Genomic DNA, 16,198 nt, shown 5'->3' on the forward strand with positions numbered 1-16,198 from the left:
GTAAGTCATTGAAGTTTTTATGGAAATTTCTCCCAGGCCACTGAGCCAGCCAATCGGATTAGTTCTGTTGGGGAGGTGGACTTTGTTTGGGGGTGGGGTATTTTACTGGGACATCATGGGTTTCTCTTGTTATGATTGGGTGCCGATAGTTTTATACTTTGGTTCTGGTCACTGCGGTGAGAACCCAACAAGCCAGCCAGCTTCTGGACGAGTAAATGGCAATCAAAGGCTTCCATCTGAGAAAGAGGGTTTAATGAAAGACTGAACATCCACAGTAAAAGTTGTGCTTAATGCTGGCATATGACCTTTGTAACCCAATTTAACTTAAGGTCTTTTGTGTTAGTTGGTTGCTTTTAGCTGGTTTTTTTTTTTTTTGGAACATCCTTTTGGAAAAATTGTTCTTGGTGCTTTTTGTTTTCTTTATCAAAACATTGGAAAAGTGAAGCTGTTCTGCACTAGTCAGTTACGTTTTTGGGCAGCTGTACCTCCCATTTTTGTTCTTATACTTGGTGTCAGTAACTCAACCATTACAGCAGGTATCCATTGATATTTTGGGTGAATCTTATAACATCTAAACGGTACTAGCCCTTACTAAACAGAGGCATCCATTTCCCCTCAGCTCAGTAAACATTTAAAAGCAAGCTCCCTGCAAACAGAACTTAGATCCTCCACTATCCAGATCTGCAAATAATTCCAGTAATTTGGGACTTGCTTCATCAGCAACAGCTGACCACGGGAAGTATGACATTTAAATTTCTGGAAGTTTTCATGGTTGACGTCTAGATAAAAGGAATGCAGGAACTCAACTCAAAAGGAAATCAACAGTGGATCTTCATGAAAAAAATGTGGAATACAGTATAGCAGAAGAGTCAGAATAAAGTTTATTTTTATGGAAATTATATCCAAGAAAAGGTCCATTGCATCAAGTCCAGGATCAGCAAGTCCAATGATTTTTTTTTTTAAAGAGCAAAGGCACTACTATTTGGTATCCAGTTGTCTCCATTTGGTTACTGTAGTTCACATTCTTGTACCAATTAAAATAGTTTTTAAAAAATTAAAAAAATGGAACTGCTTTAAGTGCTTCATTACTCTCTGTTCTGTTAGTTGTAATGCTAAATAGAGGAGTTTCAAAGGCTGCCAGCAATTGGATTACTAATTATAGTAATAGCAATAGCACTTAGACTTATATACCACTTCACAGTGCTTTCCAGCCCTCTCTAAGTGGTTTACTGAGTCAGCCTCTGCCCCCCCCCCCAAACAATCTAGGCCCTCATTTCACCCACCTTGGAAGGACGGAAGGCTGAGTCAACCTTGAGCCTGGGGAGGTTCGAACTGCCAAATTGCAGGCAGCCGGCTGCAGCAGAAGTAGCTTGCAGTACTGCGCTCTAACCACTGTGCCACATCATTATGACAACTAAGTGCCAAATTCGTTGCTTGGAAGAAAAAAACTAGGGAAGGGATCCTGAACATATCTCGGTCTGAGCCTGGATTAATGGTTTGACAGTGTAGAGCAGGGGGGACAGCTTTAACGAAAAGGAAGATGAGGCACTACCAAAGCAAAGGCCAGATAAAATGGGCCTTGAGAAGGGGCCCCAAAAGGTAATGTGATAAAACATCTTGATCTAGTCCCTTCCTGGTTCACTCCAAGGGACGGGGAGGAGAAGCTTATTCAGATTTGCAAGATTCTGTTACTATAGCTTTACAATAATAGTAGCACTATCTTTCCAGGTCCAGACCCTTTCAGATGTGTTGTCCTTCAACTGCCATTGCCTAGTGGATAACCTGTTCTATGAGACATGAGAGTTGAAGTCCAGCAGATCCAGAGAGCAAGAAATGGGAAAGATTGCTTAAAATTATATATTTAAAGTAGAGCAATGACACTGTTTCTACCTTTAAAAATTATTTCAAAAATCAATTTGTGAGTTCAGAAGCCAACTGACCATTTAACGTACAATGGAGGTGCTTAATGTTAATGTGGGAACATTGTCTACATGGGTCCCTTCAAAACTTGTTTTGAAAAGAAAACTTGAGACTCGCGTATACGCATACATAATACAGACACACTTCTCACCCAGGTCATGTCTTTCACCAGATGGCTTCTTTCACACTCCTAATACTTTGCTACAGTTTTCCTCTCAGAGAAGAATACCCATCATAAACCAAAGATTTATCCAGGGAAACTGCTTCAGAGTTGTAAGAACCAGCCTTCTCTTCTCTGTCCACAAGGCAGACACCCTCCTGACACCACCTGTAGAAGAGAGAAGAAAGCCTTTTGTCTTCAAATTAAAACGGAATTTCTTAGTTTCAGACCCATCTACCTGAACGTTGCTTCCTGCTCCTATGATTGAAAGGTGATGGCACATCTTAACTACTGATGCAGGTCTGCGACAATCAACATTCAATAAGAATATAACACAAAGCTTTGATTAAGCCTTGAGCTTAATGACACATATATATCAAAAAATTGGAGAGAAAGGTTTTGGCTGAGCATTTTGAGTTGGTGTAAACAAATTATTGCATACCCGCTCATTAGGACAGAGGTGAATGATTTCCCCAGAACCCAGGAAGGGAACTTGTTCACACAACCAGTTAGAACAGAGTTTCCCAATGTTGCCGGCTTTCTGGACCGGGGCGGGGGAGTGGGGAGAGGGGATGTTCCATGCGAGCGGCCAGTGTGCACAAGCCCTTGCCGCTCACTTAAATGGCGTGTGCATATGCAAGTCAGGATGCGCGTTTCCCACGTTAGTGTGTGCAATCTTTTGGGTTTCTCCGTCTTGGCTTTGGTGTTAGATTTAATGAATACCTCTGAGCAGCGTAGATGTTTGTGTCTGATGCACCAGCCCTGGCGGCATGCTCCAGTAGAAGGACTCCTGTGGGAATTAAACACACAGTCTATGGACATGTCTGATCCATCATCCTAATGAGATCTATCCTGTAACCTGAATCAGCTCCACACTTGACCACATGGGGAATTCTCCACTGTGGGGAATAATTTGCAAGATCCTTTTAAAGTCTTCTGATTAATCCCCATTAATGGCATTCCAGGAACCCCTTTCTCCTAAAGAAAGGTCTTCCTGCTGCTTCTTTTGCCACTGCCAAGCTTGGATTTGGGGAGAACGGTTCACAGCATGAGCTATGGAATTAGGAAAGAATACTGAGCTTGTTAAATAGTCAGAAGTATGCCTAGGAAGGTGATGCAGCAGCTAAAGGTGACAAATAAGAGGCTTGGCTGAGCTCTTGACTTAAAACCCCAAGGGTTGCACTGCTTCAAATCCCATTTATAGAAGAGGAGACTAATTTTGCTGATGTCAAATTTAATCCCAGCTCAAAATCTGTGGGTTTTCCTGCCTCCTTGTAGAGTAGAGTAGGCAATTCTTTCATTACCTTCATAGGTCCATGCCAAAGTATAGGAAAAGTCTCTCGCTCCAAGCTGCCAGCCAGCTTCTCCCTTTGAGTCCATTCTTCGAACAAACTGCTTGAGTTTTTGCAGATTATTCTGAATTATTTGCACAGAAGCCTGCAGTTCGGACTGCTGAGTAGCTGCCTCCAACTTGGTCTGCAAGGAACCCCCAGAACAAACACACCTAATAACTCACAGTACGTCCGGCTAGCAAAAGAGGTTACTCGGCTGCTACTTCTCTGAAAATAGGATTCTCTATTTCCCCGCAAGATGGTTGCCAACAAAATAAGGATATGTTTCGTGGCACCTCAAAATGAGCTGGTGACCTAAGTACCTGTGGAGATCAGCGTCACAGCTTTGTTCAGGCTAAGGACCGTGCTGGTCTTTTGAGGGTTACCTACCCAAAATTTGTGGGTGGGCCTAGCAGGACTGATCTTAAATCATTGGCATTTAGCTCAGATTTACTTAATACAATGCCTCCCCAATCATATGTTATTTTTTTTTCTTCTGACACATTAAATGTTGCTGTGGAATTGTCATTTTTAGAAGTCTCTGGGTCTGCCTGTGCTTTAGATTTAAGACCCTTGGACTGGTTTCTACTATGGCAGATGAAGGTTATATTTTTCACCCTGACTGTAGGCAAAATACCATAAGTAGTGGCAGTAAATTTGGACTGTGCTACTTAAAAAACCAATTTCTCTCATAAACTAATTTCTGTTAACTATGAACAAGATGAAAGAGACTGCCAACTGCATCGAAGTGAGTTCTGAAGTGGCAATAGCAGCACATCAATGTCAACAAGGACCACCTCATTTTACATGAGGCTGACAGCCTATTGCTCCTACGAGGTGCATTTGAAATTTTAACATTTATAGTTAGTGTGAGAAACTCATTTATTGGTGCTTACCTGGGCAGTGGAGAAAAAGACATCCAGCACTTTTCCTCGGCTCTTGAAAATGCAGCGCAGAACATCCAGGCACAGGATGTTCGTGGTTCCCTCCCAGATTGATAGCGCCTGGCAGTGAAAGGGAAGCAGAGCTCAAGAAACAGATGCCAGAGCACCAACCTGGAGGGGTAAGTTGGGCTGACCAGGCATAACAGTCCCAAAGTTTCCCAATACTATTGTTTTTTTCAAAGGAAAATATTCATTATAAGCGACTGCATTCTTTAAGAAAGATCTTTCTGAGTATTCAGAGGCCTGAATTACTTTTCCCCCTTTTCTTCATGATCTCAGAACTTTGCGATAACAAGCTAATATCAGGAAGAAAAGGTGAAACAAAAGGAACTAAGGTGCAAGTTTCTCTTCCTGCTTTTTCTCCCTAAAATAGCACCAGGCTGCAAGAAAGAAGGAAGTAGAAGAAGCAAAAAAAAAAAGTCCAGTGCTTCTTTACCTGGATATCCCGAAGAACAACAGGCAGTTCTGTGTCTTCCATGAAGCCCTGTCCTCCGAAACACTCCAGGCCTTCTGAGGCCACAGCGATAGCCTGAAATACAAACTGACTTGTTTACACCCGACAAATATGCCAGGCTGGGAGAAGCACAAACAACAGCCCACCAGATACGTAAATGTTTGAATGTTTTTGTTTTGTGCATTTGATCTTTAAAGGCAGGAAAGACACGTCAGCCACGTTTACGTGAAGATTCAGGGGTCTGTCTGCTTATGGGCTTCAGCCAAACCAAATAACCAGGAACCCATTAGCTCCTCTTCTGACAAACCCATTTCATTCAAAGGCATCTGAATTCATGACTTTGTGACTAAAACTGATGCCTTTGAATAAATGTTAGGGGAAGAGGGGCTGACAATGATTCCCAATTCTTTGAACCAAGAGACTCAATGGCCAAACACCCGGTCAGAAATAGAACAGCCTGCGCAGATTTTTCCTCCCCTCAGCTCTCATGAACATCTGCCCTGTAGAGGTGCCCTCTTTGCCAGTCAGGGACACCACGGCTTATCCCATGGTATCAAACTGAGTGTGACCTGTTTTGCAGTATAAAGTTTAGCGAGAGGGATGAGCAGCCTCAGCATGTGCTTCTCCTGCTCCGTCGCCATCTTCGTTTCTTCCAGGCCAAGCAGTCTCGCCAGCTCCATCGCCAGCAGGAACGCTGCTTGGGTTTGCACCTGCACAAGTGGGAAGGCAGTTTGTCTAAGCAAGGCTGGCAACTTCCTCCTTTCCCCCTCCTGCTTCCTCCCTCTACAACCACCTGGAGCAATAATCACATGGTAAACTACAAAGCAGGAATTATGGGTGGCAATGGCAGTTTCCCTGTATGTGGCAAGTTCCTGGACAAATTCAGGACAACATGCTTGAATCTTTCCCAAGTACACCTGGACTCAAGAGTGCATGTGCTTACCTCCATTCGTGCCAGAGTTTGCATGTGCAAAGGGTGATCTTTAAGGGGTTTTCCAAAGGCTTCCCTTTTGGTGGCGTAATCCCGTGCCAGGTCAACAATTCTATGGATGGGAACAAAGCCAGCCACAGGAATTAAATGTTGCCTTTGCTCCTACTTCAAATGTATTTCTGCTATTTCCCAGAATTTAATTTCATTCTTTAATTAAGTCGTAACATCAGGGGAATCAGTATATAATATTATACACTGGAAGTCAACATATAATGTTATACACTGGAGGGGTATAACATTAATATAATAAAAATGCTAAGAACTTTTCCTCTTTATCAATGCAACTTCTAGGTAGCAAAATTATTTCCATTTCTCTTCATACAGACTACAGGAACAACCCCTCCACTCAGGAACATGCTGCCAATATTGGAGAACAAAATGGGTATTTTTCTTGGCATATTATTTTTGCTTAAAACAAAGTTCACAATTACATGTGGGAAGATGTTGAAATACTTAATACACCTGAGTATTCCTTTACTTCAGGTCTTACTGAAGACCTGAAGACCAACATTTTCAAGTGACGTCACATCTCCCATGGCCTTTATAATAGCCTTTAGGGACAAGAATTGTTTTAAAAATAAAAGCTAGCCCTTCTCTGTAAGAAAATGATTATCCCACACATAAATGAAGTCCAATTTATGGTCAAGTCCCAAATCCACTCACATCTGTAATATGCATAAATAAAACTGATCCACAAGCAGACTTTTATTTGGAAAAGTTAAAAGATGAAAAGTTAAAAAACTCCACAAGAGTATTCAAGTAGCAGTTTGGAAGTCAGGAGATTCCAAACTACATTTTCAAATTGATCATGCCAATTAAGCTTTGCCTAATTATCCTTCAGAACAGAACAGAATTGGTTCTAATTTTGCCCAGTCCTTCCTAGTTGCTTCCACTTTTCAGGGGGTGGATTGAAAATCACCTTCTCATATGATGACCTGCAAAGATGGTATTATAGATCCTAGTGATGTTCAACATGTTGGCAATACAAGCCATCCCCATGCCTTCTGCAGAGATCTGCAAACATAAACATTTAGTTAATAACCTAATCTTTTCCAATAAGCCGCACCAGACACTAGAGGTGAGGATCTTCCCCTGTGTAGCTTTTCCCCTCCTCAGAAGTGTTCACGCAGAGCCTGAACATCTGTCTGTTGTGAATGCTTCGACCTTTAATCCTTTCCTAGGCTAGTCTCTGTGCTCCTCTCAATGTACTGAATGGAGGAAATACTTTTCTCTGTGGTTCCTACCAGATGTGCTCGAGCTCCATCCAGCAACAGCTCTGCAGTTGGCAACGCCCTTGTGCCCAGCTTCTCTTTCAGCCTCTGTATTTTTATGCCATTCAGCTTCCCATCCTCATATGTTTTCAGGTAGAAGAGAGAGAGGCCTCTGGAGCCCTGCCACACAAAAGTTGCTGGCGTGAGACCAAATAAACGGAGCTGGAATTCGGACATTAGTAATCGCGCAACTACTTGCAAGCTACTGTTTCATATTCTTTGGGTTGACCTGTTGTATCTGCCCATCAGGGCCCACGATCCTTGCCAATGTCAGCGTCATGTCTGAATCAGCAGCTGATGTGAACCATTTGAAACCATGCAGACTGTAGGAGCCATCTGGAAGTTCCCGTGCAACAGTTTCTGTTCCACCTCCTGGGAATAAAAAACCACATTTTTGTGCTGGGAATTTTTCCCTAAAAGATGACCACTAATTGATTACTTAGGTTTTGATCCTGCCTTTCATTCAGGAATTTATGGTGACCTTCACAACTCCCTCTTCCAATTTTCCCCAGCGTACCCTGTGAGAAAAATAGCCTAAAATCTTTAAATGCAAATGCTGTTGAATAAGTCAGCCTACCCAAATACAGTATTATTCGCTAAACTGTATGGCTCCCACGTTGCACCCCCTTACCGACATCAGAGCCGCCTTTGCGTTCCGTCATCCATTGGCCAGAGATCCAGAAGGTCTTGGGGTCACTTGAGGTCAAATGAGCATAGGCTTCTTCCAGGGGTTTTGGGATACCTAAAGACTGGTGGAGTTGCAAGCAAGAGACAAAAGGCAGGTACTGTATATAGATGGGTGGAGAGATGAAGTATCTGTCAGCCCTGCCTTTAATTCCCATATGAGATGGGTTGACGCAAGCAAGAGGAATACAAGTACACGGTGGTCATCATCACCATCAGGCACCGTTGTGCATCTCTTGCACTGAAGACAGTCAGGAACCCCTGGCACAGCAGGACAGCTGCCAAACGGGGTCATGGCAACAGTCGCTGAGCGGCAAAGTTGGGCAAGGGAGCTTCTCCAAAGATACTACTCCCACAGGTCTCAAGGGTCATGGCCTAAAGCAAGCACAGTCACCAAGGCCTTTGTACTCTATAGGACACAGCAGAAAGAAACTAGGCCAGAATCAATATCTGCTAGCACACAAGACTCTGGGCTGGATTAACCCATGCAGCCACTCAGCCAGTGGCTTCCAATTAAAAGACCCAGAGGGGCCCCAATGCTTCCTTTTGAGACAGGGTGCCCTGGGTTGCTCTCCTGGGTGGCTCTTCGGGATTAAGAATGCCAGATGAATTGGGAGTAGGGAGCTGCAGCCCAGGCTATAAAACCTCTCTGGTGGAGGCCTGGAAGGGACCCTTGTAAGATGGCTTGACAATTGGGGGACCTTTTATCTGCAGAAATTCAACTGGAGCTCAGACCGGCCTGGCCTTTGACTTCTGGCCTTAGCAAATCAGCCATCAGCGGGCATAACTACACTTCTGCTGACTCCACCCACAGTAACAACAAATAGGCAGCAGTTGAAGGATGCTGTGGTCCAACCAGCTCTTCTACTCAGCAGCCAAATGTTCTCCTCTTCCCTGTCAAGACTATTTTCAGGATCTATTGTTAAATTGCATCATCAACTGGGGCTTATTTCATAGGCCCAATGTAGTTGTACGGGCTCTGGGAGTGACAGGACATGATTCATTATTTATACTTACTTAAGGAAATTTATATGGCCTCCCAATTCACTCTCAGTGATTCTGGGTGGCTTACAAAGTAAAATGATCTGGAATTGGAGCCAGACCCTGGGAGAGTATTATTGGGGGCCGGGGGGAGAATCCAACTGTCCTTTAGGGGAATTGTTTTGATGGTGTAGATGGAAAGAGCTATGATTATCCAACAGGTACAAAATGAATGTGACTTCCCAATTTGTTGGCATAACAAAGAAAGATAGGACAGAGAGATTTTTTACAAATATTACTAAGGACACCTGGGGGTTTTAAATAACAAAAACAGTCACTTAGTCCAGCAGTTCCCCCTTTGCATTAAAGACTTACCTCAATTACTTTTACTGCTCCATCAGTCATGGCTAGAGGGCATCCATAGCAAGCAGAAAAGGGCATAAAAAGATACACCTTGGCAATCTGACAAACACGGCTGTGAAAAGAAAAATACACGAAGGTGTACTTGGCATTCCTCCCCAAATGCCTATATGGCAGATTTGAAACACTGGAAACTGAAAAAGAAGGAAACTGAAAGGAAACCAAGGAAGCTGTTGGTGAATTGAAGAACAAAGAGAGCAGAGCCAAATATCCAAAAAGCAGTTACCAATTCAGTTTATTGTGGTAGTAGACCAGAAGAAGCACAGTGGGGTGTGTGTGTGTGAAATTTATCCTAGTAGATGATAAAAGAAAAAGTTAAAATAATAAAGGACCTAACATCTATAAGTGAGAAGAAGCAACACGGCCAGGTTTCTATCAATCTTTATTATGGTCACAGACCAGGACAAAAATTAAACGTTAAAATAAAACAGGACAGGACAGGACATTATGTAGTAATATATAGTATTACAACTGATGGATAAAATCATCAGTGGGTGATCAAGGACCGCTTAATTTTAAAGACAAGTGTAGCTTGGGTAAAGCAGACAGGTCCTGTTGACCAGAAAAGAAAGGACTATAAGGTTGGGTTATTAGGTTAAAATATATGTTGTTGTTTCTGATAACTCTTAATGGACTTTAATGAAATGGATTTAATCAGTTATTATTAAACAAAAACCCTACCAAACTTTAAGCCAAGCTAGGATTCAAGAATATGCAAGAGAGACCCAAACAGGTTCACATGGCTTTGCACAGCTCCCATAAATCTCAGCAGTACCTCCAACTGGAATATCTCCTTGTATAACCTTCAGCCACAAGGCTCTCCTCAGCACAGATGTCCTTCAGCCTCTTCCAGGCTGGGCAGGTGATCACTTGGTCCACACGCTGTCCCCAGGCATCAAAATGCAATAATCTAGGAGGGTTTAGGTCACACTCACGGCCCAAGAAGCCAATTTCATCTCTCAAACGAGCTCCAAACCGTTCCAGATCAATGTTCACCTCGGCAAACACCTACAAGGTCAATGCATGAATATGGAACGTGAAGAGGGGTAGGACAGGAACCAGAAGGTCATTTTGAAAGGAACAAAAGAAGCTAAGTTGAAGGGCTGCTGGTTTCTTTCTTATGTGGCCAGCAGTTTCATCCGGTGTGGCTTCTTCAAACAAGCTAAGTTTGTGGTTAGTTCTTAGAGCAACCAAGTTGCCTCTCAGTGTCTTTCCTAAAGAACGCTCAGAATGTATACGAGCTCAGTTTCAAGCTCAGTTCACTGTATTCCCATCATCCTTTCCTTGGGTAAAACAATTGATGAAAATACAGCATTGAAGAGGGATATAAGAATCTAAGTTTTTTGTGGTTCTCCCAAGGCTTCCAGAGCTTGTTTAGCTCTTTAGCCTGAGTGGGAATCTAATGCATGATTTGTCTTTGGGCAGCTGGAGGAAAAAACAAATATAAATGTACAGCTAGTTCTTGGCTTATAAGCATTTGTTTAACAACATTTCAAAGTTATGAAGGCCTTGGAAAAAGTGACTTATAACCTTTGAGCTGCTAGTGATATGGATGGTTTACTTGTGGTGGAATATTACAAAATGTGTGACATTTGCTGTACATAATGATTTAACAATTTTGAGGTTGCACTACATAAGGAAAAGGTGGTAGAAATTGTCACTCACTCAATGTGGCTGAGCCAGAAACTTCGAACAGCCTTAGCCACCATGGCTAATGGTGTGAACTGCAATATTAAAAGGACCACAGGTGCTTAACTTGTAGATGCTACAAGTTAAGATGTGTTTTTGTATAATTTGTTTGCAATGGTATTGTATCGTATTGAAACCCTATTGCTGTAATCTAATAAGTGAATTGGATCATTGCTGTTTTTTCAAGGCTGCAAATTTGTGTTTCCAGAATCAGGATGTTCATGTAAACATTCCATTCCATTCTCCTATTTATTAACTGCCCATCTCCCTCGGATAAGCAATGGTATGCAACATATAGGTATTTGCTTAAAGATTTTTCCTTTTGATAATATTGCATTACACAATTTGTCTGAATGAACAGCAGAGACAGCATATTCTAAAGGTAGTCCTCCCTTAATGAACAAGGACTTAATCAGTGAGTGTTCAAAATTATGACAGGGTCCCCAAAAATGGAAATATCAAAGTTTAAAACTACTTCAGGAAAAACATGATCCAACTCTGCCATCATAACTCAAGAGGAGATGGAGCTCTTCTCATGGAAACTCAACTTCCCCCTTCCCCAACATATGAAGTCCCTAATCAATTTCTACTGATTTAATATTCTTCTGCCAGTTTTCCTTCCTTCCCAGCATGATGTAAACTGTCCCGTCCTATTTTGTAACCTCACACCAGCTGGCTGGGGGAAGAGAAGTGTACAGTAGCACCCCTTTGAAGAAGGTTAGAGGGGACACTCTTACATAAGAGGCAGAGATCCAAGTTAAGGGAAACAGCCTCTCCTATGACTTAAGGCCCTGTCGGGAAGAGAGGAAGTTTTCTTCATCTTCAGCATTAAAAGGGTGCAAGCTGTGCTTGGAAGAGGAATGGGAGATGCTGGGGAGAAAGGCTATTCTGGCTGCTAAGGCAAGGGAGCACCTTTTGCTCTAGTCCCAGGAACAGGGAAGGGTCCGCCACTCCAGGTATTTTAATTTCTCCCTTTTTGCCTTACAACAGCAGGTGGGAAGTGCTCCAAAAATCTAAACTGCACAGAATTGGAGCTTTCCACCGCCCTTGGCTCTGCCACAGAACCATTAGAAGGAGCCTCCGAGGTCTTCTAGTCCATCCCCTTACCCAGCCGTGCGAGGGTTCCCAACCGGGTGCGCATCTCACCCTCCAGTCCCTGGCCGGTCAATGGACCTGGGCGGTGACAGGGAACGGAGGAGCAAAAGCGACGAGGAAGCGTCCACAGGCAGCAAAGGCGGCGAAAAAGCACCGAGCCAGCCCTGAGGCCCCCACCGCCGAGTCCCCGTCTGGCGCTCACGCACCTGGGCGGGCAGGTGGGCTCTCAGGTATCCCTGGAGCAAGGGGTCTTCCAGATAGAGGTTCCCCATCCGAGGCGCCTCCATGGTTGCACCCTCGAGCGCTCGGCAGTTTCCCGGTTCCCGCAAAGGCTCCCGCTGGAGAAGTGCGCCGGCGGCCGGGGCCAAGTTTTGCCCTCCTGCAGGTCGTTTCTACACGGGTTTGGGACAGGCGGGTGCCCCGGGATGTGGGGTGGGGAGGTTCTCACGGTTCAGGGAAGGCGCGAGTGCGAGAGAAAAGGATGGCGAGTTTTAAGGCAGCTCTTCCACCCCAGGGACGTTGCGAGAGCGGCTCTGGGCTGGGCCAAGAGAGGGGGCGGGGACGCCTAGCGATTTGCAGCTAACTCTTCGGGCTGTTCTTTGCTGCGGGGCGGCGGGAAGCCCCCCGACTCATCCTTCCCCATTGCAAAGGGGGGCAAAAGCCGGAGCCGGGCAATCTCTGCAGCGCCTCTGCAATCGCAGGGCCGGCTCCCCGAAGTCCGCCCAAGGAAGGAAGCGAAAGGAGGTAAGGCCACCCTTGGAATACTGCATCCATTTGGTCGCCACGGTGTTTTTTTTGTTTTTTTTTAAAGACGTTGAGCCTCTAGAAAGAGTGCAGAGAAGAGCAACAATGAGGATTAGGGGAAGCTAAAACATACGAAGAATGTTTGCAGGAAATGGGTATGTCAAATCTGATGAAAAGAAAGACTCAGGGATGACATGACAGGAGCCTTCTAAAATCTCGGGGGCTGCCCCAAAGAATAGGGCAGGGGTCGCCAAACTTGGCAACTTTAAGACTTGTGGACCTCAACTCCCAGAATTCCTCAGACAGCATAGCTGGCTGGAGAATTGTGGGAGTTGTAGTCCACAAGTCGTAAAGTTGCCAAGTTTGGAGACCTCTGGCATAGGGGGTCTGGAATGGGATAGGATTTCACTTCAAAGTAGACATACCCAGTTCCTGCATGTGCAAACAGCTTCTCCCCTGAGCTGGTTTCACATGAGGATCAAGGATGAGGAAGAGAAAAAAAAAACCCAGAATTTTACTAATTGGGCCACCTTTTTTCCTCCCCGATAAAATGAAAAGAGTTTTGATGTTCAAAAGAAAGAGAGACAAAAGCTTGCCCAGTCGGTAGCCAACTCCTATAGGAAAAAGAATAGGAAGGAAGAAATGCTTTTTGAGCTACAAAGATGTGGGGATGGCAGAGTGAGAGAAAGAGAGGAAAAAACAAAACAGAATTTTACTAATTGGGCCAATTTTTTCCTCCCAAATAAATTGAAAAGAGTTTTGATGCTCCAACGAAAGAAAGAAGCAGGCAGCCCAGTCAGTATACAGTTCCCTACAAGAAGAAATATTATTTTAGCTATTTTAATCTTTCTGTTGGGAGGCTTATGAGCTGGGGGAGAACAGAAAAGGCAATAAATAAGAGAAAAAGAAATAACGAGCTAAAAAGGTGCCTGAGAGGAGAGCTGCCCGGGCAGGGCTGGGGAGGAATGAGATGTCTGAGGCAAAAATGATGGGTGGATCAAAATGGCCTCCAAAATCACCTCAGAGCTCTTTGAAAAGTTAGTGTTATTTTCTTTATTTTATTATTTGTAATAGATAGACATTCAAAGGAGATACTTTTCTACGATTGCCTGCCCCTTATTGTTTTTAAAAAGTCCTTTCTTCTTCAGTTCTCTATTAAATTATTACCATAAAGTATATTTTCTCTTCAATTAGTTATTCCTTAACTTATTGAGGTTTTTTTTTAAATAACAGATCAGAAATGCAAAAGCGGGGTATAATCTGAAAGAAGAAGAAAAAATAATATTTTGTGTGCTTCACTCACTAAAAAATAGAATATTTTGCCTTTTCCCACCGAAATTTTTTATCTTGCTTCAGCTGAAAAGAGAGCTTCCTCTGAGGCATAACTAAACAGAAGTGGGGATGGCAGAGTGAGAGAGAGAGAGAGAGAAAAAACAGAATTTTACCAATTGGGCCACTTTTTGCCTCCCAAATAAAATGAAAAGAGCTTTGATGCTCCAAAGAAAGAGAGAAGCAGGCAACCCAGTCAGTACCCAACTCCTTACAGGAATAAAAGTTATTTTAGCTATTTTAATCTTTCTGTTGGGAGGCTTATAGGCTGCTCAGAGCCCAGGAGAGAATGTGAGAGGCAATAAATAGCAAGAAATAAAAGAAAAAGAAATAAAGAGCAAAAAGAGCGACTGAGAGCAGAACTGCCTAGGCAGAGATGGGGGGAGGGATGAGGCACCTGAGGGGAAATGATGGTGGACCAAGATGGCCTCCCTCTTCCCGCCAAAATCAGAGCATTTTGAAGTGTACTCTCATTTTTTTCCATTTTATTATTTGTAATAAATCAATATTCCGTTGCCTGCTCCTTAAATTATTGTCAAAAGGAGCCTTTCATTCTACAGCTCCCTATTTTTCAAATTATTGCTATAAAGTATATTTTCTCTTCAATTGGCTATTCCTTAAATTATTATGAAGCTTTTTCTTTTCCGTCACCTCCCCTTAAACTATTACTAAAAACATTTTTTTCTCCTCACTTGCTTTGATTTAAAAACAAATTAGGGCATAACATGCATTGATTTAAAAATCAATTTGAAAACATGTCAAATTATTTTCAATTAGATTTATTTTCACCCATAATGTCTTTTTTGTCTTTGTCTTCTTCTTTATTTTGCCCTTTAAATGTTTTTAAAGAAATGTTTAAACCTTTAAAACAATAATAAAAACAAACAATCCCCTCAAAACTGAGAGAGTCAGAATGTTCTGACAATTGTAACATTTTGTTTATTGACTCATGTTTTATATTCAAGCTACACAGTCCTTTTTTTTAAAACAAATTTTATTGATTTTAAAGACAAACAAACCATCATTAACCATTAATACATGAACCTCTTTCCATTATAAATTTTACAAGTCAAATAAAACATTATTTTATACAATATAATTCTATTTTAGACCATTTCCATATGAGCATACAAATATCTCTTATCCAATTTCTCTTTACTCTTATCCAATTTCACTATTATTATTTTTCTCTATATTTATCCAATTTATAATTATCATCTATTTCTCTCTGACTTGGTTACCAATTATTCTCATTCTATATTCCTGTAAGGTTTTATTAATTCTCCCACATACATAAATAAACACACAAAACACAAAAATATAAAAGATCTTTTAGGAAAGTAATTTGGCCCCAGAAACCTCTCTCTACATGGACTTCAATTATATTCATGCTCATCTTACATGCCATTGCCTATTTTATTTACCATTCTATATCTTCTAAATTAGCTTCTCCACACATTTCACTCTTCTTAATTCTATCTTATTTAATTCATTTTAATTTAAGTCATTATATTTGTATCTTTTGTCCATTCTTTATTATCCATTTGTCTCATTCCCTATAGTAAAAAGAAAAAAGAGTTTCTCCTGAAATCACTAATCAGAGTATGATGCCTTTCTATCATCCCCCTAAATTAACATTTAAAATAACACCTAATACCCAATCTGATTCTGCTTGGTACATTCTATCTACTAATTTTTAAAAAAGAAAAATAATAAATCCAAAATGATTAAATACATTACTAAACATTTCAATATTTTAATCTCTTATTAACTCTTAAACCATTCTAATTTTCTATTTCTAATACAAATGCTACAGTACCATCTTATGTACCTTGCAGAATCTTTTTTTTAAACAAATTATACATTACCCTTTGTCCCTAAAAAAAATTCCTCTTTTCCCATCTGGTTTCAAAGCTTTGTGGCTTTTCTCCACCTTTTCCCTTTCTTTCTTCTCCCACCAGGCCTTTCTACCCCCCCTTCTCCTAGCCTCTGCCTTGTTAGCTTCCCTTCTCTGTTGTGTTCCTTTTTTCTTTTGTTTTCTAGCATTATATTGATTTTGCATCTTATTTTTCTCTTTCTTGGGTGTTTTTTTAAATCCTTCATTTTCCTTCCTCTCTTTCTCCTCTCTTTCTTAATTAAATTTTGAGATTCATCAAAGATGGCTTCTTCTTCTGCTGCTGCTGCC

The 16,198-nt window shown here is 42.0% G+C and overlaps 1 protein-coding gene across 1 annotated transcript; it reads right to left on the reverse strand.

The window, feature by feature from the left end:
- Positions 1 to 861: 861 nt before the first annotated feature.
- LOC113430444 (acyl-CoA dehydrogenase family member 11-like) lies at positions 862 to 12,645 on the reverse strand. Its single transcript, XM_087942713.1, has 14 exons — positions 12,147 to 12,645; positions 9,932 to 10,164; positions 9,112 to 9,211; positions 7,703 to 7,820; positions 7,301 to 7,443; positions 7,045 to 7,191; positions 6,720 to 6,814; positions 5,753 to 5,852; positions 5,379 to 5,519; positions 4,792 to 4,884; positions 4,308 to 4,415; positions 3,385 to 3,556; positions 2,804 to 2,870; positions 862 to 2,248 (listed from the first exon to the last, which is right to left on the reverse strand). The coding sequence occupies exons 1-14, from the start codon at positions 12,225 to 12,227 to the stop codon at positions 2,122 to 2,124; spliced, it is 1,725 nt and encodes a 574-aa protein (XP_087798839.1). The 5' UTR covers positions 12,228 to 12,645; the 3' UTR covers positions 862 to 2,121.
- Between the last annotated feature and the right edge of the window lie 3,553 nt (positions 12,646 to 16,198).

Source organism: Notechis scutatus, chromosome 13, assembly GCF_049901735.1.
Source record: "Notechis scutatus isolate UNSWTSFEM ecotype Mainland chromosome 13, rNotScu1.2, whole genome shotgun sequence".
Classification (NCBI taxonomy): domain Eukaryota; kingdom Metazoa; phylum Chordata; class Lepidosauria; order Squamata; family Elapidae; genus Notechis; species Notechis scutatus.

Excerpts from the sequence above, each read along its gene's own strand:
- LOC113430444 (XM_087942713.1), bottom strand. The coding sequence starts at position 12,227 with ATGGAGGCGCCTCGGATGGGGAACCTCTATCTGGAAGACCCCTTGCTC. Across the intron at positions 9,212-9,931 it reads AGGAGATATTCCAGTTGGAG|CCGTGTTTGTCAGATTGCCA; the intron begins GTACTGCTGAGA and ends TTCTTTTCACAG. Across the intron at positions 2,249-2,803 it reads AACATCTACGCTGCTCAGAG|GTGGTGTCAGGAGGGTGTCT; the intron begins GTATTCATTAAA and ends TCTCTTCTACAG.